This window comes from Sturnus vulgaris, chromosome 16 (genome assembly GCF_052056855.1).
Source record: "Sturnus vulgaris isolate bStuVul1 chromosome 16, bStuVul1.hap1, whole genome shotgun sequence".
Taxonomy (NCBI): domain Eukaryota; kingdom Metazoa; phylum Chordata; class Aves; order Passeriformes; family Sturnidae; genus Sturnus; species Sturnus vulgaris.
In genome coordinates, this window is record NC_142258.1 from 8,943,934 (window position 1) to 8,969,024 (window position 25,091).

At 42.6% G+C, this 25,091-nt stretch overlaps 1 protein-coding gene across 1 annotated transcript in view; it reads right to left on the bottom strand.

Annotated features, from left to right (window-relative positions):
* BMERB1 (bMERB domain containing 1) overlaps positions 1 to 23,578 on the bottom strand; it is a 45,612-nt gene extending 22,034 nt beyond the window's left edge. Inside the window, exons 1-2 of the mRNA XM_014895181.2 lie at positions 23,261 to 23,578; positions 1,467 to 1,590 (exon numbers count right to left, since the gene is read on the bottom strand). Of these exons, the coding sequence (XP_014750667.2) occupies positions 1,467 to 1,590; positions 23,261 to 23,474 (338 nt within the window). The 5' untranslated portion in view covers positions 23,475 to 23,578. The remainder of the gene's footprint in view (positions 1 to 1,466; positions 1,591 to 23,260) is intronic.
* Between the last annotated feature and the right edge of the window lie 1,513 nt (positions 23,579 to 25,091).

Genomic DNA, 25,091 nt, shown 5'->3' on the forward strand with positions numbered 1-25,091 from the left:
AGGGAAAGGCTGGGAGTGCTCCTGGGCAGCTCCAGGCAGGGTGTGAGCATGGGATGTAACCCAGGAGGAGAAGAGCTGCACAGTGTGAATGTTCCCTTTTCTGTAAGCTCTCCTGTGTTAATTCCCTTACTCAAACACCTGCCAGGCAATAGAGAGTAAAGAGTGTGAGCATGGGGGAAATGAAAAGAGCAGACTGGATACCAGAGCAAACAGAATTGCTCTCATTCACTGGGGCAGTTTATTTCAGTGCTTTGTTTGATATAGAAAATGTCAAGAGAAGTGCAGGGTTTAATGATGAGGCTTCTTCCAGATTAAATTTATGTACAAACATAGAACCAAGCAGTTACTTGACTACCAGGAGCAGGAGTGACAAAACCTTTCCTGTTCACTTTATTTGTACCACCAGGGCATTACTAAAGGTAAGTGGCACTATTACCAGCCCTTATTCCAAAGGTGTCTAAGCAGTGATTCTGGGCAGAACTCTTCTGGGATAATGCTCAAACATGTCCATGCTGTTTGCAGAGGATTGAGGCTTCCAGCTTTGGCAATGCAAGTCAGGGCACTAAAATGAACCTCCAGTGCAAGGGTCAAAGAACCAGGCCCCTGTACTTTAACAAGAGCAGAAAGCCAGTGAGCTTTTCCAGGCTACTGAAGCTTCATTAATGCCAAGGTCTGAGCTCAGCAGGTTTTAGAGCTACTGAAGTTCTTGGCCTGTCAGCAAAGGCATTTGTTTCTGACCTCAGATACTCACAGACTGAGGACACTTCAAAATAATACACCTCTTATTAACAAGTTCTGATCTTCTAAATTTGATGATTTAGGAATATTAACCCTTTTGCCTTCACCATCAAGATTGGATTAATATTCATGAACCTTCAATGAGGCTCCTATGCCCGACCTTTTTGGCAATTTTGTAAATCCCTCTTGGGAGTATTGATATTTAATTTGATATATCAGAAAGTGTTTTGTGTTCATAACTTAATGGCTTCCATTTAACAAATGTCAAATCTTGGCTGCTATTAGTGCAAAAGACAGTGTGCTCTCTTGTGACATGAACTGTCTACGACTGCTAATGGAGTAGGGATAAAGCCTGAATTAGGTTGGACTGTGGAAGCTTCAAATCCCCTACCTGTTGATATTTTGTTCAGACAAATATCCTTGCCACAAAGGACTGAAATCAGGTAGGAGAAGATGCTCCACAGACATGCACTTTGCTAAAGTTTCCTTTTGCAAGTTAGAGATCCATTTAATGTATTCTGCAAATCGTACAGAATAAAAAAAAAGGTAATTTCCTTTGCAACTACAAAAATCATTTCCCAACGGCATTTTATAAGTGCTCACCTAACTGGGATGCTCTTTATCTTTCTCCCTTTTAAAATGTCAAGCAGATAAAAGTCTTCTAAATACCATTCTTTCCTATTTTGATTAATTTTGCATAGTGTTTTCCCAGAAGGATTGATACTTACATAAACCTGAGTTCTGATTCTCTTCTGACTAAGACTTCCCGAAGTCTCTGGATCTTTGCCATCTCAAGCTCAATTTCCTCAGGCATCATTGTTGTTTCAGCCATTGAAATGATGTCAAGTTGATCTGTGTGTGGAAGCAGAGAAAATGAATTAAGCCAGTCAGACTGTCTTAATGGTGTTTTTCAGGAATGTAAATTAAATCACAGAGCTACCTAACTATGGAGTAATTAATTTAAGCAGTAAAAAATATTCTAGCTGAATGCTGTGCTGACTGGTTTCTCTATTGTTTTGCTTATTACTTGCAATGTAACTGTTTAGAAGTGAAATACTCCCTAAGCCAAAGTGACAATCATTTTGTTAGTCAGGCTCTATCATTCCTCTGAGGAATCCCAACCCCACCCACAGCTACAGCCACCATTCCTTAACTGACATCCCCACAAACTCACTGCTGCAAAACCCTCCCAGAGCAATTACCTGCAGCTCTGGAGAGTCCTATCCTGGTGCAACATAAACCCATGAATGTTTCCCACCTTTAACCCCTCTGACTCTCCAAGCCACTCCAGCCTGGGAGCTAAAGCCCAGCCCAAGAGGACCAAGGATGTGATCAAACATGATGCAGGACCTCACCCTGCAAAGGCATCGAAATTTGTTGAGGAGACAAAAAGCACTTTGCAGTAATAACTTGGCAGCTGGTAAGGCCAGGGTGCTTCTGTGATTATTTCTCCATAATTGATGTTTTACCTCTGTAATCCAGAGAGAAACAGGGCTATGGACTGTGCTCCATGAATGTAAAGCAACCAATTTATTTAAGATGGGTTTGGAAAAAGAGCTGCTTGGCCACTGGAAAACCCCATTCCAAGGGCTCATCATACTTGGCCTTCATGTTAAACAAGAATTTAGACACTGAAAAATAGGTTGGCTGCATATTTGGGTACTAAACGGAGAGATATTCCTGAAAGATGGCCTGTTTCAGCTGAATTGGTTTGAAAAGGGGAAAATAGAGAGGTCAAAACATACTCAGCATAATTATGCAGAAAACAGCAGTCAAAAAATGTCAGAAAATAAGCTGTTCCATTAATTAATAGGAGACAAATTCTTTAGTCCCTTGTGACAGACTAAGCACAGTTGAGAAGAATTTCTGACAAAAACTTGGAGTAGGAATAAAACTACAAAATCTCAGCAAACAGCCCCTGTATGACCTTAGTTCACTGTTCTCCCAAAATGGAAGCAAAGGAAAAGCATTCTGTAGTACTTAAACAAAATACATTTCCCTTGTATTTAAACATAGATAAAATATTTTTAAAGTTATCCTGCTAGTGTTATCTGAAAGTTTTGACTTCATTTCTTAATGAAGAAATTGGGGAAACAAACATTTAAAAAATCACTTTTTTTTTTCAAGAAAACAGAATCCTGAGGAAAAAAAAAATAAGACAGATTTTGAAATGTCTGTCACGAGAGAACAGCCATGTTTCAGTAGCTGCTTCTAAACTCAAATTGCAAAACTGGTCTGTAAAATAAGGCTGTCTTGTGTGTCTGAACACACAGGTGCTGCCTGTACAAGATGGATTTCCCTATTAGAAATTATTGTGTTTGCTGGAGTATATTTAGTTGATGTGTAGCCTAAATGTCATGAGGTTCTCACAGGCCCACCTCTCATTTTCACTGCTTGCCAGAAATACAAGCAGGAGATGGGAAGTTATTCTGATGCTACCATGAATCAAAGCCAATAACACTGATAAATGTGAATATAAACCAGAAATAAATTACACATACATACATATTATAAAATTAGCTCTCAAGAGCTCAGAAAACAGAATAAAACCCAACCAACCAACCAAAAAAAAACCACCTCATTTTCTTGTACTCTGCAGCTCTAGCTGTGAGTGCCCTGGTGTCATCCCTCCTGTGGGGTCAGCCTCCACCCTGTGATTCCAACAATCCAGGAACAAACAAGCCTTGTGCCCCAGTGATGTGTTAAAGCAGCACAGGGATTAGTGGGACAGGCAGAAATCTGCTCTGACCCCTCGCAGAACAGTCAGAGATTCTCCTTCACATCCCACTCAACGTGTGCTTGAACCAGAGAAAATATTTTTGAAAGCGATCCAGAATTATGCAGTGTTTCCAAAAGAATCCAAAATGCGAGCAAGGCTGCAGAAGGTTGAAAGTGGAGGGAAATAAATATAGAAACCATTAGATATCAGTGCACAGCTCGTCTGCAGACTCAGAGCTGTGGCTGGAACAGAGGGATGGAGCCCAGGTGTGAGGAGAGGCCAGGGCAGGATTCCCTCTCCCATCCCAGCACTGTGATCCTCACACATCACCAGCCTCTCTGCTGCTCTTCTAACGCTGTGGATAACTGGCCTACCTGGCAGCAGCTGTGCTGAAGGATAATTTATTATTTTTCATTAAATGGTTTGAGCTCCTGGGATGTGAACCACTGGGGAAGATTATGTTTAACATTATTGAGCCCTTAAGTAAAGCTCTGACTCTGTCCCAGTGAGCAATGACACCTCTAGTGCTTTGAGACATGATCCAGAATAGCTTCACACAGAAGTCTCTTACATTTTCAAAAAAGAAAGAATGAACATTTCATTTTATTTAAGGCAAGTGTGCAGTACTAAAGTATTTTTTAGCACATATTGAGTTTTTTTTTCTGGTAATGATACAAAATTCATAAAGTAAAATTGGAGACAACACTGAGATTAGTCATAGCCAGTGACAGGATAAAACTATTTTGTCTGTTCTGCAATCTCCAGGATAATTTTCAGTGACAAAGAAACAAGTAAAATGGTGTAAAATGGTATTACTGTAAGCACAAAAGGATATTAGCATGAAAATAATTACTATAGGGAAATAAAATTATCAAGCTATTACATATAGTGAGAGGGACTGAAGAGGTAAACCTGAAGTTATTTTTGCATAATTTTGCTTCCATTTAAATGCAGACTGGTATAGTTAAACTAGGTATTAACTTAATGATCACATCTCATCCTCAATGTGCCAGCCAGAAATAGAACAGTAGCCAGCTGTGTTTAAAAGCAACAAAAAACCAAATTACCTATTAAGTCAATAAGTGCAAAGAAAACTTTAAAAGAAGCCAGAATTGACACAATGAGAAATGGGAGAATGCCTCACACCTGGTGTCAATAGTGTCAATTGGTAAGGGATGCTGTAACTAATTATCAGCAGAGATCCCACTGCTGTCACACTGATGGTGGCCCCGTGGGACAGGCTCCCTGTGCTCTCCATTAGCACTTTAGTTGTCCTTCGGGGTTGTTATTATCCTTGTACACCCCAGAGGAACAGAGAAGTGAGGTGTGTCGGTGACACAAAGGGTCCCAAATCCCTGCTGTAGGAACCCAAGTGATGTCCTGTTACTGTGGTGCCAGCTGAGCTCCAGGAACACCTCAGGCACTCACAGGCACCTGGAGCACATCCTGGGGGAGCACAGGGAGTGTAGGGTCTGCTGGGTCAGGGGACCTTCTCAGGACACTTCATCCTTTTTCCCTTCGTGGCTCTGTTGTTGCTGCAAACCCAATCACTGCCTTCAGCAGCCACCTCGGCCACTCAGCAAGAGCTGGACTCCAGCACTGGGGAGGGGTGATGGCCCAGCTCTCTGACACTTCTTCATCTTTGACACGGGTGAGCCATCCCAAATGAGACCCTGTTTGCTCAGTCCATGAGTGCTGAGAGCTCTTTAAGGGATGCTGGCACAGGTCAGCTGCAGGACTGCTCTGATGTGGGTACCACTCAGCAGCAAACCTGCTCTTCACACCACTCAACCATGGTGCTCCACTTTAAAATTACAGTAAGTCATTGTTCTGGACTGGACTTAAACTGAGCACTTTGAGGCTTGATTCCACTCCCTTAAATTATCCAATAATAAGATAATCCTTGTTAAGAAAATGTTAATGGATAAGTTTTGTTCCAAATCTGGGTCAGCACTTTTGGGGCTTTTTCAAGAATTCAATCCTTTTTTTCTGAAGTATATTAAGTGCTAATAGAGCAGAGTGCAGCACGTAGACTCTTAATGCTACTTCACATATCAAAATCAAGACTCTCTATTAGTTGATGAGACAAAGCAGAAGTAAGCAGGAGGCAGAGGTCAGAAAAGGATGAAAGAACCAGGTAGTACTTTCACTTGAAAACAGCATGCTTGGTGGAAACTGAAATAGTTGCATAATGCAGAAAAATTAATTTGTTATAATTCAAAATATTCCAGATAAAAATATGTTCATGTCAAAAAAATCAGATCATTCCTGTAGTTGGTCACTGGCATGTCACCTGAAGGCATGAATGGCTAGCCTTGCAGCCTTTTACCTTTTGTTGTTGCCTCAGAGCTGATTTTTTTTTTTCTGTTTGATTTAATCCTTCTGCAGATTGCAGTGGCCAATAACTAAACCGTGTAGGCAAAACTACATTTAATTGCTTCTTTCTAATCTAGCCTGCTGCAGCATTCTATTACTGTGAATCCTAACAATTACTACATTTGGCATGTGTGTGGCACGGTATTAATTCAATGCTTTATGATGGAATTACCATATAAATACAATACAAACAGCTGCAATGTGTTCTGTTCCTGGATTGCCTGACAGGCTGCAGTCTTGTGCAATTTAAAATGGGTAGACTGGGGGAAATGGGAAAAAATGGGCAGTACCATTGTGCCAGTGAGCTGATTGTTGTGGCAGTGAGCACATCCCACACTCCTGCTTGCACTGCCTGGCTCACTCGGTTTGGAAAAGGAAAAACACCTCAGGAATGTCATCCTGCAACTCACAGCCCATTTCAGGGGTTCTTTCAGAAATGCTGTAATCTCTTTTCCCTCAAGGAAATCTCTTCCCTCTGCTTGTGACTTTTTTCTCCTGTTTCATCTCTTGCACCAAGAGCAGGCTGGTGATGGCACCAAATTCAGTAAACGTTGGGATGGTGCTGCTGGTTGCATCAGCTAATACCTGGTGAGTTTTAACACTGTGGAAAAGTAATCTCTAAAGACAATAGGAGTGTACAGAGGCTGCTACTGAAGGAGCAAAAAGCTAATGGGCCACTCCAGTCACAGTCAGATGTGTAAAAGTTCTCAGAATCACTTTGCTTCCACTGCTGTCAACGGCACTGAATGCTGGAGATAATACAGCTGAATTTTGCTTCTAGCACGAAGCTGATTTTTTTTTCTTCGTGTTGTGCCTGTTATAATTTTTGAATCTTTATTGATACTTCTCCATGAATGGAGCAACACATTTAAATTTTGGAATCTCTAGCACATAGAGCCATGAACTGCACTTTGGGCTGACACAGGAGCACATCTCCTTCACAGGCAGCCAGATGTGCTTTGTCCCTGCAAAACTTTACAACAAAATTGTGTCTGCTATAAAATGCCAGAGAAGTGGAATTCAGAGTATTTGGGGGATAACACATTGGATTCAGCACATTGACTATAAAGTCAAAAACAATCCCTCTGTGCAAAGATCTCTGCTTCTTTTCTGTGCATGAGGATCCAGAACAGACTTGCACTTCTGAAAATGTTAAATTTCAAAAATAATCAAAAGTTTCAATTGCAATGCAGCTCCCAGATGCACAGTGGGTAACCTCAGAGCCCTGAGATATTGGCTTAAACCAGGCATTAAAGCTTCAAGTATTTTTGCCAGACAGCAGGGCACCCAGAAATCCCAAAGGTGTTTTTTTTCACATGCTCCATGTCTCAGCATAAACCTCTGGGCTGGCTGAGTCCCCTTACAGCTTGGCTTTACAACAGGCAGCTGTGAAAGCTGGCAGCTCTAGGGATCCTCTTTGGCAGGAGGCATCCAGAGATGCCTCCTGAAAGCTGATTAAACACCAGCACCTCTGGGAGTGTCATGGTCACCAAATATCCCTGCTTCTCGACTGTCATTTGGAGAAGGAGAAAAAGAAGTGGGGGATTTATCTCATTTGTGGGGAATTGTGGTGCATCTTTGCTTCCAGCAAACCTGAAGCACAAAGCACTGGCCACCTCAGTCTGTGCCGTGTCAAGGTCACTCATGGTCTGGGACAAACTGCTGCACTTGAGCAGTCCCTTGTATCTGGCCCATTCTGCAGCTCCTCAGGAAAGAGATCAGGATTTCATGCTTGTAGAGAGACACATATGATTATTTTATTTCTCTGTTCATCCACCTCTGCTCATTCAAACCCACCACAGATCACTCTGTTTGCCTTTTCATTTCCTCCCCAAGAACTATTAAATCATCTGCTGGGACTGTTGATGGCTCTGTCCCTCAGTCAGCTGTGGTCTGGGTGTAATTGTACAATTATAACATTGGGATTTATTTTGTCCAGGTCATGAATACTTTTTTATTTTTTAATTATCAGATTTACAGCCTAAACATCTTCAAACATAAGTATCTACTTCAAAAGTATTTCACCCACACTCTGCCCTATGACCTCATTTTAAAATTAGGTGAGCAGAGAATATAAAAAGCACTGTGTGCAATTGCCCACTGCACTTCCAGAATCACTGCCCTGTCTGTTCCATATCCAAGAGCCTCTGGTTATAAAAAGATTCTTTCAGTTGCTTATCCTGTATGTTCTTGTTCTTATCTCCAAGCTTTGACCTTTTATTTTTTATTATTTACCTTTGCAAGAAAGCCTGTTGGCAGCAGTCTATTCTTTCCCATTTCAGCCTTTTGTGTACTTGGTCTCACAGAGATTTCTCTTGAAATACAAACACCAGATTCACAGTGTTGAACTCTGAAAGTCCTTTTGGTTCCTGTGGTATTGTACTCAAAGAACTGCACACAATGACTCCTGTTACACCTGATGGAAGTGCCTGCAGTTGCCCACTGCCCAAGTAAGATTCTCAGCTGCTTTCCATCTTTCATGCTGTTCCTTCTGTAGAACAAGCTGCATTGCACTGAATACAGCTGCTTCAAAAACTGAATCTGAAAGAAATCCTGCTTTGAGTTTTCTCACTGAACTACATATCCTCAAGCAGAAATAGCCAACCAGTGGTAAAAGTGATTGCTAATTAAGGATGGTCTTCAGTACTTTGCTAATGAGAAGTTTTATAGTTAAATGATGGTTCCAACTTTCAAATTTAGGGAAAATTTTCTGGCCTTGCTCCATATTTAAATATATATACCAGCACAAATCCATAATGATAAGATCTATAAAGATCTTGCCTCTTAAAAAAGCATCAATTAAAGTCTTGTTTGTTATCCTGTAAAATTTATAAGCAGTAATTATTCTTGGCTTTGTTTTTTGTCAGTTTATTACAGTTCCAGTTTCCTAAGTGGGTAATTATGCAACCCTTTAATCTTACACTTCCCCCAGGAAAAAGATGTCTCTAGTCTTAAGAAACCTCTCTGTGCATAGAACACTTCATCTTGGTTGTAATGATATCCTGAAAAAAACAGCTCATCTGGCAATAGTTGTTCATCCTGCCCTGACAATAAGGATCCTGTGAATCACCACCAGGCTGGAGTTCTTGTAGAAATTTAATGTCATTCATAGGTCTGTGATATTCAGACTTAATGAACCTCAAAATCTGTACTGCTATCCTATATTTGGATTATAAATTCCATTTGTTCCACCTTGCACTTAAGCTTTCAGCACTCTCCTGACTTGTGATGCTGTCAGCCCTGTGGTACTCATCTGCTCGTGCTGATGGAGACAGGTGCTGTGAACAAGCTCAGGTACTGTGTGTCTGCAGGCACAGCAGGGCACTCTCAGGAAGCAGAGAAGATTGACTGGACCATTATCTGGGGCTTCACTCATTAAGGCAGGATTTAGCTGGATGAGCCAGTGTCCTCTGCAGTCAGACACTGCCCCTACAAAGATTGCAGGCTCTTTCTCCATGCAGGAAGTCAGAAGGATCCATCCTGTCAAATTAAACCATCCCTTCTACAGTGTGCTCCATCTCTGCTTTTCTGCTCCTCCCTCTGGATCTAAGGGTGTCTGTGTGTGCAAGGAGCTGACTCAGTACAGTGGGACAATTTGCCACTTAATTATCTGTAACTTGAATCAGATGTAGCTGTAAATCTGTGTTTGATTTGGTGCTGGTTTGTAGCAATATCAGTATGATTTTCATGGTGGTGTTTTATACTGCTGGGAGTTCTCCTAGCTTTCTCTGTTTTATATGTCTTTGATTTGTGACTCACAATACTCCGGATACTCTGGAAGGACTTTTCCCCAGCAGTACCCTCTCTGCAGTAGTTTAAGAGCTAATACAAAACCATATTTACAGAACAGGAAACAGGATTTCAGTACTCACAGCAATAAATGACCAAGAAGACAGAACTTAATATTGAACAAAAGTTTCTTTGAAAAGATAAAAGCAGCTTCCTATTAAAATCTTTGCATAAACAATTAATAAAAGCCTCAGATGTGATTTGATTATTCCACAATATTGTCATAAACACAGATTTTATTAGTGTGATAGAAATTTGCAGGAAGTGCTCCTGATGTAAATAAATTCAGGATATGCAGAAGGATGTCCACTGAGATAAATCACCTAATGACACTTACAGGTTAGATCTTGAAAACCCTCAGGGGCTTTGACACTCCAATTACAGGGCTCAACCTTGCTACTTAGAAGTCAATTCCAAGACTCTGGGCAATTTGCATGCCCCAGCCAATTTTCATTCACTCAGTGATAACCAGGTTGCACACATCTCTTCAGCTGGTTAGAGGGCAAATGCATAAAAATGAGGAAAACATAACCATGAAAACAGCAAAGGGAGTTGGAATTAATATCTCTTTATAAAAACCTTTTTTAAACTCAAGTCCTATTGAATTAAAAATCCCCAGACACATTATTCATGGATTAACATACAATTCTCCACTTAGCTGTAACCAAATCTTCTATTTTAATATCAGCTGCATCTCTGAGTAGAGGCAGTTTTCAAATATCCAGATTCTAAGTTTGGCAGATTTAACTTTTTTCTCCTTATGGTGGCTGTGATAAGGTCACAACAGCTCCTACCTTCAGCTGCAAACTGGCCTGCAAACACCTGCTCAGCAGCCAGCTCAGGATCATCTCACTACAGCTCCTGTCACACATCAGATATAAATACTGAGCAGCACAGTGTGTCTTTATGGTGTCTCAGAAATCCTGAGTGTGCAAAAAGGATTTGCTCCACACAGAAATTTTTCAGAGTAATTCCAGCATAGTGGAAGGGCATTGTCACTACTGGTGCCACTATTTCAGAGTCCAGCTTCCAGCCTGAACTGAGCCACAGCCTCTCTTCAGGACAACTACAGTCCATTTGCAAAATAGCCTGTGGTGCCTCATCCAACCATTTCTGTTGTGCATAAAGAAGGATTAAGTGGGTTTGAGTGGGATTTAAAGAAAAGCTGTCCACATAATTAGGTCTGCAGAGAATTATGACAGACTTCAGAAAGTACCATAATTGAATTGTGCAAGAACATTTTCTTATTGTTATTCCCATTTTTAAATAAACTCTGGTTTGGGTACCAGTACCACACCCTTTGTTGCCAGATGCTCTGACAACAGGATTTTTCACACATTTGGCAGGTGACTTTAGGTGAAAGCAATTTCCCCCAGAGCACATTACATGTCAGTCTGGAACTAAGCAACCTAATTTATCTTGCTGGAACTGAAATCACAGAGTGGCATTTTCCCACCTCTTTCTAGTTGTTCCACTGTGGGTTTCATCAGGGATTCTCCTACCCTCCTAACCAGATGGAAGGGTGCCCTCATTATCCCAGCAGGACTAAAACCAGAAACTTCCCCTAATGTTCTGTTCTGGGTTCTCACTCCTCTCTCTGCTCCTACACACAGATAAACAAATAAATAAATCTCTGCATGTGAGACACATCAGTTGATTTCTCATGATACTGTTTCATGTACCACATATCACAGACTTAGAGAAGATTTTCTTAATTACATACCCAGTCTGGAATGTGTTCCATTTAAAATGCTGCCCAGAGAAATCCTCAGTACCAAGGCAATATGTGACCTCACACATGAACTCACTCTGTTTTCAAAAATCAATACAAATACAAATACTTGGTGCAAAGGTCTCCTACATGAGAAGTCACCTTTCTAACAAGTCAGGTGTTAGAAAAATGAAATTTTTTTTCATCTGAGCCAAGAATTTCATCTCAGTGCACCTCCACATTATAAAGCATGAGATCAAGATTTTTGACATATGCTGAATATACACTTCATCAAGAATTAGCCACCACAAATCAAACAGATCAAATGTGTTCCTTAAGTTGAAATTCCCTATTTATGAATTAAATATAAGCCTAAGAAGAGCTAGAAACAGATCTGTCTTTCAGTGAAATACTGGGATGCCACCAGCATGAAATCTGCTGGTTTTTTTAAATGAATTAAGCTAAATTGCTTCCTTTTTCCTTCCTCTTTCCCCCTCAGGTAATCGTTCCTATTTGATTCTCTGGCTTTACAATGAGATTTTCCTATTTCATTAGGTGTTTATCTCCCCTGTTGCTATATGAAAACTGGCAACCAGCAAAGAAAATAATATTGGCTCTATTCATGAAGTGTTATCAGATAGAATGAATAGACAAAACACTCACTATAATCTGGCTCAGACCACTGTTCATATAGTAAATTCTACAGGATTAAATAATGACTCTACCTTTTGTTTGCAGTTTAAAGCTCTGTGTACTAATCCTTATGTTTAATGGGAAATTATTTGTAAAAAGGAAAATATAAGCTCCATTTATTTATTTCCTCAGAACTCATTATGCAAAGTTAATTACCTTCTGGATTAAGTAAGCCTTTAGTGATGAATCTCATTTTTACAAACCTTTATCTGAATTGATTATCTTTGACCTAATTTGTGCTGGTGCAGACTGGGGTATAAAACAATGTCCAAGTACTGCTATAAACAGTTCATGCTATTTTATTTGTATCTGTTTGCACATTTTTCAGTTCGTTTTCAATATTGATTCATTTAGGAAGATACACATCTCAAAACAGCCATCTCCCATGCTGCCTGTTTCTTTATTTGACTCACCAGCAAACACCCATTTATCCTAACCAGCATCTGATAATGCCCTGGGTTAGCCCACAACAATGTCATTGCTATCCAGTCTTCTTGGAGAACACAAAAAACTCCCCACTGTTATTAGGGGAGGACGTTCCAGGACCTGGAAACTGATGGGAATCCTGATCATTTGTTCTAGCAGACAGAAAATTGTTTCTAGCTTGGATATTTTGTCCTCCTACCACTCCAGAAAAAGGAAACCTGGGAAAATGATTAACAGGATATTCCATGAGATGGGATCCTGTTTCCTGCTCCTTGTATATTTTACTCCACTGCAAAGGGCAGTAGATGATCTCCTGTAAATACCCAGATTATTGACTTCTAAGAAATGTCTCTCCTCCCTCGTGCAGAGTGAATGCCAACATGTACAAGGACAATATTTTCTTTGCTGTAAATACCTATATGTGTGGAGGACTCACAGCAGACAGTTTTTTCTTGCTTGCAACACAGTGATGTAACACCTTCCCAGCATGAACCTACTTACATCAGATTTACTCTGTTGTGGCTAACCACAAAATTTCAAAACAATAAAATTAAGTGCTATGATTTTTTTTCCATGACAAGAATATTTTTACAAAGATATTTTATATCCAGACTATTCTACATAAAAGATAAACTCCATAAAATTCCTCTGCAGCTACTGAGGAAAAAATACATCAGCTACTATGAAATGACTGCAACAAAATAAAACTAGGAAGGAGGAAAAAAAAGGAAACTGCTTGAAAAAATGTTTTTCCTGGCTAAGACTGATGTTGGAAGAGCTCTTGTACATGCTCTTTGTTTCTGATAGGGAATTATCGTGAAATTACAGCTCCCTTGCAGGATATCTCTGCTGAACAGACACGACTTGGACCACACAAGCTGAGAGTGTTTTTATGCATTAGGTGTGGTGTGTCCAGCCCTCAGATCTCTGCAGCTCTGCATGCACGAACCCTGGAGCAGGAGAGCTGTGCTTTGAGTCATAGCTGTGATTTTACTTTGAATAAACATAGGAGATGAGGCAGGAAGCTGCAGTGAAGACAGGAGGAATCAAGGGGAGGGATGAATTGAGCTCAGTCATTCATTCTAGCACACTGTATATCAAAAACAAGACTGAACACAGTGAAAAATGCTGCTAGCACCCATCCTGATCAGGGAGTATATGGAAATAGTTTCATGATATGTGAACCCTAAAATAGATCTTAATATTCCCCTCCTCCCCAAATGGTCGTCCTAGTACCACTGTTACATCCCTCTTGAATACTTTTTTTCACTTTATCAACAAAGAAATAAAAAGCACCACACTGGTCACTGGCTGCCTCCAGGTAGCTCAGTGCTTCTCACACCACAAGCATCAGTCATTTGTCTTTGCTCTCAGTGCCTCAGAGGCAGAGAAAATAACACCCAGAAATCAAACTGCATTAGTTACATCTTTCTAGAGGTCTGATTTGTGAGAACAGGCACTAGCTTTCCCAGTAGCCCTCCAATTATTTAAAGAGAATGCAAAGAGTCAGGAGTTGCAAGTCCCAAAGCACCCAGCTCTTGGTATCTGCTCATTAATGCTTTCACACAGGGTGAGGGGTGAGCAGGACAGAGGAACAGACCAAGTGCTCAAAATAATATTTTATTTTTCCAAACAAACCTGTGTGAGACAACAACTTGCTTGACATTTAAATAGAGCATGATGCTGACAATGCAGTGTCTGTTGGATTTCCATACTCCTTTCACCTTTTCCCATGATGCTATGAATTGAAAATACAACCTTGTACACTTTAAACAGCAGTTTGTCCTTCAGAGAACAGAACATACAGCTGTGTGCAGCCTGGTGGGGGAGCTTGCACAGTGGATGTGAGCTGACAGCTCTTTCTATGAAAAAGTGGATCCAAAGCAGGACACAAAAAATGAGGGAAAATTGCCTTTGAAGGTCGACCCAGAAGCCCTCGCTGTCAGTTTTATTCCGTGGCACTGGGTCAGCTTTATCTGTAAGGAGCTATTTTAGTCTGGCTCAGGAAGGCTGCCAGGAGTCAGGAAGGCTCTGGAAGGGGTTTCTGTGCCCAGCCCTGCATGAGGCTGATACCACCAGGATGCTGCAAATAGAAACTGGAGCAGTTCCCTGCTGTGGCAGGTACCTTCCCCCGTGTGCACCTCCCACTGAAACCACGGCACATTCCCATCTGCAGCTTAGGCCATGCTCCAGGAAAACAATTCATGCTACATCATTTTATGTCATGGAGATTTAAAAAGCAGTGTTAAGAAACACACATTACTTGTTCATTTACTTCTGTCATTTTGCTCAGTGGTCAAAGGAAACAGCCTGTGGATTTCCATTTTATTCCTCACCAGAGTCAGATTCTGATCCTGTAATACTAACAAAAAGCTTCAGCATTTATGTTTCAAATGCTGTAACAGTGCCAGCTACAGTTAATGTTCAGAGATTTAAAACTTATTTTGTTCGGTATTTTTAAAAGACTTTTTCTATCTTCTTTTTTTTTTTAGTTCCAAAACACAAAGTCAACAAAATGTTCACTCTCCAAGAGCCTTGTAAAACCTCTTTAGGAATAAATATATGAGCATCAGTTGATAAAGTACAGCATATGTGCAAGTGAAATAACAGTAAAATAGCCACTGACATTTCAAGATTTCACATCTTTGGGACATTCTCGTATGAAATTATCTGACTGCATACCAGAGAGTTTGTTTCTCTGTCTCTCCCCACTCTGTGATGTGATTCTCTAATAACAGTTTTCTAACAGTGATCTAAACATCTTACCAGCAGCTGGTAGGTAATTTCAAGCAATCTTAAAACCACTGGGTAATTATTATAGACATACAAGTCCAATTCAGTAAAGACCAAAACTGATTCTGGTATAGAGAACTGCTTCAGACAATAAAGAAACTGGTTCCCATAACAGATTCCCATTCCATCAAGTAAATAAATATTGAGAAAATGCTTCTCAGAAGCCAAAGAAAGAAAACGTGTTTCTCATCTGATGGGACAAGTAATTTCCCAGGGGGATGAATGTTGCTATTCTAAGGGCCATGGGCATACATGTACAGTCTGACAGCAGAGTGGGAGGTCAGGCAGCAGAGAATCACACTGAGATCTTGCTCTTCAGTGTATGAGGCACACAATATCTGCAGGGAGCAACAGGCAAAAGCTGTGTCCTTTCTAAAAGATCAAACAGCCAGAGCCAGAAGAGCCAAAACCATCTGGTTCTTTCTCAGTGAATTCTGAGGTGAAATAGCACAGGGCTCTTCAACTCACACAAATGATGACAGCTAGCAGAAAAATGTTTTGTACTTGCATTTCATCTGAGGATGTGGAGTCATTCTCTAGCAAGTTCTCTTTTCACCAAGTAAATTGCTTTTGCACACTGACTTTTGATTCACTTTTCTTTAAATACACTAATATTTTCCTTCTCACAGCTGGCACTGGGCAGCTACAAGTCTGAGCTGGCTGAGGTCTCAGAAGTGAAGAAATGAAGGCAATTCAAGCAGAGTCTTACCTAGATCTGAGACAAATCAGTAGCTGGCTGTCATCTTCTCTTTGCATAAGAGAAAGAAATTTCATAATCACAGGATGTTTCACCCCTTGCCAAGGCAGAGACAAATGGATCTTGATTTTACTGGCTTTCAAAACACCATGCCTTGCCCTTCACTATCACATCCCACACACTGTCTATGCCACAGACAACTATCAGCCTGAAGGAAAATGTGTGCTCCAGAACCTGCCAAACTGCAGCAACTTCAATCCCTTCAATCCCAGGCGTGGTGCCCAGAGGAAGCTGTATGGGAACCCATGGTAGAGGATGAGAGAAACTACAGATTGGATAAGGAAGGTGGGGACACAAATGCATAACTGAATTTCTGTGACTTTCTCTGGTGTGAAAAAGGATAATTTGAGGAGCAGCCGCTCACTGTAGGGCTCCAATGCATTTCCTAATGACTGACTGCTCAGAGCCAGGGACATGGCAGTGCCATTACCCTGCCAGGGCAAATGGCTCCCCAGGGAGCAAATGCTCATCCCTGCCTGCCACAGGAGCAGCCCAGGGACAAGTGAGGGCACACAGACCAACCCATGGGGCAGCCTGATACAGACTCCCAGGGGAGCCCTCATGGAAGTGACACAGCCCCCAGATTCCCTCCCCAGAGTTTTCTAAACAGAATCGAGGAGAACGGGGCTCCAGGAGATGAAGGCACAGAGTCTGGTCCAGTTCTGCTTTTACTGAAATCAGGGAGGAAATTTCCATTGATGTCAATGAAGTCAGGACTGCGTTTTGTGTTTGCAACCAAGAAAGTGTCAATCAGGCTTCTCCATCCTTTCATTCAGGTCACTGTCTTGCTCTTTTGGCTCCAACACCATTATTCTAAAACTCACTTTGGCCTTCTGGACTGAAAGGACATAAGTGGTAGAACTGACTGTTGATTCCTGTCCTGGTTTTGGAGTTTTCTACAAAAGATGAATAAAACTGTTAAATCATTTTACAGCAAGCTCTTTTGTTCTAATTTTACCAGTATACGAAAAACCCCAAATGTATTCGTAAAAAAAAATACTAAAAACCCTAATCAGTGCAGGTTTGGGTGGTGGAAGGATTCAGGGCAATAAAAAGATCCTTAAATACTGCTGATATTCTTACAATAACAAATTACCTCTTGAATTTTGGTAATGTTTGCAATCATTAGGCTTTTCCAATGAGCAGCTTGTGTCACTGGAAATCATTCATCCTCATTCAGTGACAAACTGTCTTAAAATTATTTTCTCAGATATTTTGCCCTTTATGAGCTGACAAAATGTTGATAATTCATGTTTCACTGCTGATCCCGAAGGGCAACTAACATAATTTATCCAAGGGTGCTCCTGATTTCTCATAGTTTGCCCTCCAAGCATATATTTTTCATCTCTGAGTTTTGAATCCATTTATAATGTGCCTTTTAAGTAAGCAGACAGCAGAACATGTTTCATGGAAAAAAATTAGCATTATTTATTGTCTCTGGATCTATTTCTATGAAAATGGAACATATTTGGCTACAGAAGAAAAGCCCTCTGGGAATAAGGATTAAAGAGTGCTGAGTTCCAAACTTTCTTGTGCTTAGTAACTGCAAGAAAACTCCAGAAACCTCACCCAGGATACCCAGCACTTTGCAGTGCATGCCCAATCCCAAATGTAAGTTTTTATTCCTGTTTTATAACGCACCCTTGAGGCAGACACACACACATCCTCACAAGTGATTTCTCTGATGAAAACATGCCATACAACTCAGACATCAGTTATCAAAGACAGTAAAAAACTGACACAGACTGAGTCCATAATCCCACAGGCTACCAACAGCAAGGATCATTTGTGCAGTTCAAAGTGTCCTACTTTCCAAATCTAATGCATTTTTTCTGTAAAATATGTTTAAAGGAAATGAGAAAATTCATGAGCAACAATCCCAAATATGACACTTCAGGTTCATCTATGACTTTTTCAGCAATTATTGTTGACACTGGTTTGCCTATAAACACTGCATTACATGTTAAGTGTTCATTTCCTGCTTGGCACACACAGTTGGGCACAGAATTTTGGAAGTCATTAACCCTCAGATTTATGAGTGTCTCAGGTGAGAGCAATGTCTTTGCTGAGACATGTGAGTAGATGTGCAGCAGTAAGATCTTGATCCATAATAACCAACACGTTTCTGCAAAATAGCCCCTATCCAGAATTACTCAGAACCACAGAATGCTTTAAGAGTCACAGCTCCCCCCCACTGCTGACCAATGTTTCAGTAGGAATGCACTCTGAGGCACTAAAATATTTCCAGTTCTCCCTCTTCCTTCTTTCTCTGTCTCAGTAGCTGCCCGGAGCAACCAGCTGTGGGAGAGGGAATTAGAAAAATGAGGCAATGTGTATAATAGTATAAACTGGATTAGTCTCATTTTGTCAATCATTCTCTGGGCTCTTTGTGAAGTAAATGAAAACCCAAGTTAGAGCCTTCCTTCATGAGCTACAGGGGATGCAGCAATGACCTGGTGGAGGTTATTAAACACTACATTTTAGGCACACACAGCTAGCCAAAATCACCATTGACTAAGAAAAACACCAAGCTGTGTAGGAGAATTTTAGAGCCACCTGACTGCCATCAAAGCAGGTGAGTTTTACAACTGTTCTACAGAAAACAGCCTCAATCCTTTCTAGAAAACCCTTTCTGATTTTCAGTGTGGGAGTTCTGTCTTGGTTCCACAGATCAGACACGGCTGCTTTTCCTTTTGAAGTACAATACAAATACATTAACATTAAAAATAATGAACAAGGCAAAAATCTAGAACTGGCAGCACCCATCGAATCAGTTGTCTTTGTTGATGACAATGTTTTGTCTGATATTTTTTAAAAAGGTCTAGGGCTCACTATTCATGTTTTATTGTCACTTTCAATTTTTTACTCATTCTCTTTTCAAAATTTTTACACAGTTGCGGGTTTGGGTTTTTCTTAAATGGAGACATGGAAAGAATATTAATTACATTCTCTGAAGCCCATGTTCAGACCTTCACAGAGCCAGCATTCTTGCTGTTTCTATAAAAAGAAGCATAACTGTGTATATCCTTCAGTAAGCCTCTTTCCCACCTATTTAATAAATGGCCTGAATAAGCCTAATTTGTTTTGTGTCTTTTTTTGCCTGTAATAGATACAATTAACAATTATGGGGAATTTACAGTGACACATGGGCATGACTGTGAAGGAACAGCAGTGGTGGTTGTGTCATATAAATTCTTTTTGGTCCTCTGAAACTTTATTTTTCTTTTTTTTTTTTTCTTTTTAAAATCAGAGTGGAAACATGATGAGCTTGTTATGAGAGTATGATAGGCAGGGTCATACTGCACCCCTGACTGACTGGGGAGGTGTTGAAGTAACAGAAGTCTTTATGCAAAGCACCAACATGGGTTTGTGGATGTCTGTGCAATATGTGGGGTATTATGAAAGAAGGCCCAAAGGTATTTGTTAGAATATTTAACTATCAGATGACAGAAACAAAATATTAAATAAGCCTGTGTTTTCAGTGCTCAGCAGCAGAGCATGTAAATACAAACAAGAGTCTGGCTAACAAGCTTAGAAAGATTTTGAAGACAAACTAGGTGAATATGGTGAAGTAAGTTTTCACGTGTGTCAGCCCAGGATCTCAGTGAACCTGGGACCTGCTCTATCTTTCTGCTGTTGGAACAAATCAGAGTCATCTCAGAACCAGATTCACCCACTGGAGCTGCTCTGGAGTGCTCTCACAGCTCCTTGCCTGGACAGAACCTGTGCTACAACACTCACAGCAAGAAGGGAGAGCAAGCAAAGCTACCTGTGAAGGATTCATGCTACCACTGAATTTCATGATGGGAATCTCCAGCTTCTTTAGTGTTGAGCTGTAACAGGGCCCCTTTCTGCTATTCTCCACTTCATATTCCAGAACAGTCAAAAATGTGGATCTATGCAATACAGGAGTGTGGCAGCTCATCTCCAATGCTGAGTTACCTTTCAAATGAAAGCAATAAACAAGTTTCATGGTGCACTAAATTGCATCAAAACATAACCTTAGCATTTTCTGGCATTTCTGCTTCCTTACGCTGACTCAAGCTGGAGGATTCATGGTGAATTTTGCATTTAGCTCCAGCCCTCATACAAACTGCAAGAGGACAGAAAAGCTCAGCAGAAATGTATCTGAGAAGTGCAGTGTCCAAAAGGACGGTGGAAAGCTGCTTTGCTGCTCTGTGGCTCTCTGCCTGGTGTGTGTGCAGTTATTCAATCAGGGCATTATGAGCCCTGCCAAGGGCAAGACAGATGATTCTAAATGAAGCTGTGCACTCAGGAATAAGGACTGACCAAAGTGTTCGAGTGCTCTGCTTCAGAGCAGGCTCCCCAAGACTACGTTGTAAAAATCCTTTACTGGGAAGGCTGTAACCACGTTGTTACTGTTATACAAGCCTGACAATTTAAAAGCTTGTCTTTTACATGCATGCACTAGAAAACAGATGAGTTGTACTGTACAGAGTAAACCACCATTTCTAGTGCTCCCTAGTCCCTGGAAATTCCCTCCTGTATGTGAAGAGAAAGGCTTCAGTGACTTGTGAAAGAGACACCTTTAAACAATCTGCTTCATATTTCACGTGCACAGCCACTGGAGATCCTGACACAGCCAGGTCACAGGGCATCAGATCCTCAGCCACTCGGAACCAGCTCAACTCCACTGATAACCTGGCTGAAAGAGGCCACGGTAGGGTAGAAATATGCATGAAGTACATTCCATTGCTGTAAAGTAACTCATCCTCATTTATAACCCATACCCAGCACTGCTTCCAGTACCATGGATAGAGAAGTCAGCACGGAGCTCCCTTTCCATTTGACAAATGGAAGAGAAACTCCGTGACTTCCATGCCATTGGCTCTCCCTGGAATGCACACAGTGAGGATGTACATGCTCCAGTGATCAGACTGCCCTCCCATCACCAGGCACTGACAGGGAGCAGCAGCGTGGTACACACACACACAGGTTCTGCCTCCAAAGACATCCTGATTTAACACAACAAATCCTCAGAGTAAAAAGGGAAGATGCATACGCAGTAATGAACTTCTGCTTTTGTTAATACTCTTCCCGAGCATTTTATATTTCAAACAGTATGCAAATACCAAAGGCTAATTGTCAACATTGGTAAAAAAGGGGATGACAGTCTTTCAGCTCCTTCACAGACAGTCTGGCGACTACTGTCATCACACCATCATGCAATTTAGGATGACTGTAAGGAAGCATTACCGTAAATAGTAAGATCTATTTATTTTAAATCAATGCAAAAGTGTGACCAGAAGTCAGTATTTAAATAGGAAAGACAGGCAGGAATCGTCTAAACCAGCTACTATGAATAGCATTTTTCACAGTATTTAAGGAAAGCTGAAGCCTAAGAGCAAACAAAAGAAATCAATTATTCAAATATATAATAATTTTCTGCTTTTCAAAGAACAGATCATGGTCTCTAGATTAATTCCTTTTCTTATCTAAATTGTTATGCACAGAGAAGTATTCTCATTAAGCAGAAAGCAGTGTGTAGAAGGCCAGCTCAGAGCAGAGCCAGGGTGCACACCTGGACATTAGGTCCTAGTCCTGCCAACAGCCCACTCTGGTGCTGGGTATCAAGCTGTGATTTGGGTGGCAGTTCACTGCTGAGAACATATTTTTGAGCAGATCAAATCTCCCTCTCAGCCTGCACATTGCTCTCTGCCAAAGAGACCACCTTTTGTCCAAAGCTTGCAAGACATAACCTTTCCTGACACCTCAGAGTATCAGTTTTTATTATTATTATTATTATAAGTGCTGCTCTGCACTCAGCTCCCGAGTGCTGGAAAAAAAACAGACACAGTTATGTGAACAAGAAAAGCACTTCTGTATTGTGCCAGGGAACCTGCAAAACTGTTGCATGTGTCTGACTCAACCAACTCAGGCAACAGCGATTTCAGTCTTCGATTCCATTTTAGAAAGTGTGGAGTTTCTCAGTCCTGAATCTGTGCCAGGCACTGCAACAAAACCAACACTGCAACTGAAGCATCAGTTGGAGAATTACACCCTGTCAGCATATGGTAGACAACAACATAGCCATGAAAAACTGAAGCTGGAGGTGAAGTATCATTCCAGAACACAGCACTCTCTGAAAAGTAAACACAGCAGATGCACTGGCTAAAATCTGCTACCAAGGTGCTGCAAAGCCATGCCATGTTTGAAGGCATCCAGGTGAGACTTAGTGATGAGCATCAAAAGATGGGTGGGGAACCACCCATCAGCAACCCCAGTACCAGTCAAGTTGAAGGTGTGACAACGGATAACACACAAACTTCTATTCCTGTGGCCAAATCAAACACCTGATGAAACATAGAAAATATTTTTCTTGATATTGTCTAGTACAGTTTTTGTGACTAGCTTTTCAAGATCTCTTGCCTCAGTGGTTACCTGCAAAATTGTAAGGGGTTTGCAGGCTTATTAGGTTTGTAAAGATGACAGTTCTGCCAGTAGAAGAATAACAGCTGGTATCTTAGAGACAACAAGGTCCCAAGGATAACATGAATTGGCAGTGATGTATCTTTTTAACTACTCTTTCCATCGGCACTTCGGACAGGTTATGTCAATTGCTGCTTCCTGGAAAATGATCATTACAAGAAAGCTCTCCCAGCACAGAACATCTGTTGAGGTCATCAACACAGTGCAACCACTGAAGGTGTGAATTAAGTGCTGTATTGCTGCACCCTCTGCCTGAGATAACGAGCAAATAAAGTGGTCGTCATCTGTGCTTTCCAAATGTGAAACACGTTAAAGACTACCAATATTTACGAAAATTTCTATATTAACTCCCACCTACTAAACAATGGGGGACAGCAAATGTCCCAGTGATCCTTCCTCGGCTACCCGGTCATGGCTTGGCTTTGCGGAGCGCCCGCCCGTGCCGCAGGGAAAGGATGGAGAGCCTGGAGAGGACAGAGAGGATGGAGAGCCCGGAGAGGATGGAGAGCCCGGAACGCCCGGAGAGGATGGAGAGCCCGGAGAGGATGGAGAGCCCGGAGAGGATGGAGAGCCCGGAGCGCCCGAGCCGCACAGCTCAGCTGCCCTGTGCCTGCCACAGACGGGCTCTGCGTCCCTGACACAGCCGCCTCGCAAAGCACCAGCCTCAGAGGGCAAAATGGTCACACCAACCCTCCTCCCCGAGAAGCCCGAGCTGGCCTCGCCCTGCCAGCCGGACCCGGGACCGCCCGGCCCCGCCGCAGCCGGGGCTCCCCGGCCGGCCGGACCCGCACCCGCGGCCCCCACTCACTTCTGCCCAGCGCCTCCGCCTTCCACTCCGTCTCCTCCACTGCCCCGTAGCGCCGCATGGGTCTCTCGGCCTCGGCGCTGGCCGAGATGGACCTGCGGAGCTCCATGGCCGGGCTCCGCTCAGCCCATGCGGCGGCGCGGGCGCTGCGCGGAGCTCGGCGCTCGGTGCGCGGCGCGGGGCCCGCGGGCGGGGGGCGGGCAGGGCTCCGGCACATGCTCAGTGCGGGGCTGGGGCGGGGGAGCCGTACACAAAGCGATGTCACACCTCGCACATGCTGCACACACGCCCCGCCCGCCCGGCCCTGCCTCCGCTCGGGTGGGCACTGCCCGCCCCGGGGCTGCTGCCCGGAGCTCCGCGCCCGCGGCTCGATCTGTGCCGCTGCCCAGCCCTGCCCTGCCGTGTTCTGTCCTGCCCACCACACCCAGCCCAGCCCAGCCCAACCCAGCCCAACCCAGCCCTGCCCAACGCTCCCCAGCGCTCCCCAGCCCAGTACTGCCGTGTCCAGCCCAGCCCAGCCTACCCCACCCCGCCCTGCCCAGCCCTGCCCAGCGCCCCCCAGCCCAGCCCAGCCCAACCCAGCCCTGCCCAACGCTCCCCAGAGCTCCCCAGCCCAGTCCTGCCGTTTCCAGCCCAGCCCTGCCCTGCCCTGCCCTGCCCTGCCCTGTTCTGAGCTCCCCTTTCTCGGCCAAACCGCTCGAGCAGGGGAGAGTTCGCAAACCCGCTCGCTGCCAGGGCACGGCAGGACTGTCCATCTTGTGGCTAGTGCAGCACTGAGCACATTTCTGACCTGAGCAGCTGGGGAATAATGGTAACATCCACAGCTACTCATGGCTTTTGCAGTCTAACACATCTCAGGCTCCTGTGCATGCAGCCTTCGGCTTTCCTAGAAGTCCTGCACTGGCTGGAATGACACTCATTCCAGCATCACGTTGCCAGAAGCCGGAGAACAGCATTCAAACAAGCGATGCGATTTGTGTCTCTCATTTTCCATCATCATGCAGCCTTGCTGCTAATGCAGCCTGCTGGGAATAAAGGAAATTACTTTGCAGGAAGCACAAGTGCAGTGATTATTATTGTTATTACTAAGTTTTTTCTTTTATTTTAGGGAAGGTTATATAGATGAAACCCCTGAACAGCATTCTACAGTCGGAGACTACCTTTCCTAGTGAGATCATATTGCACTTTACCGTGAGTGGTATGATTTCTGACATAAAGACAATGAAGCACGAGTTAGGCAACTTGTCCAGCACCCCACAGCAAATCAGGGGTTTAGCAGTTTTTGCCTCATTTATAAAGAATCATGGGGTACTCTGGGTGAATACTAGGAAAGCTCATTTGTTTGTCACCTACTTTTGCCTGCAAAGTCTTGTCCTTATCATCAACACTTCAAAAATACCACCTCTGGGTTCAGTGGTACACTTACTGATTGGACTGGCACACATTGATGCTATTGTGTAAACAGTTTTGTTTGCGGGGTTCTTCACATGCCAGAGGGGAGAAACCTCCAAATCACTTTTAAAACTGTAACTGAAAATTTCTCTACTTGTCTTCTTGAAAATTGGAATCAGCCAACAAGATGAGCTGGACAGTTTTTAGGACATGTTCAGGGCATTGTGATTTTTCTCTGTCAGCAGTTCTTCCCAGAGATGTGCCATGAACTGAGCACCAGATGTGCTGGAACAGCTCCTGTTGGCTGTGCAGTGCCTCATCCTCACTGGTTTTGGCCTTTAGAGACAGAGCCCAAACAGAGCTGTGAGTCAAGCAGAAAAGCTGGGGGCAGGACTCTGCACAGCTGATTTTGGGTGACAGTGCAGCTGCCTGCTGGGGTGGG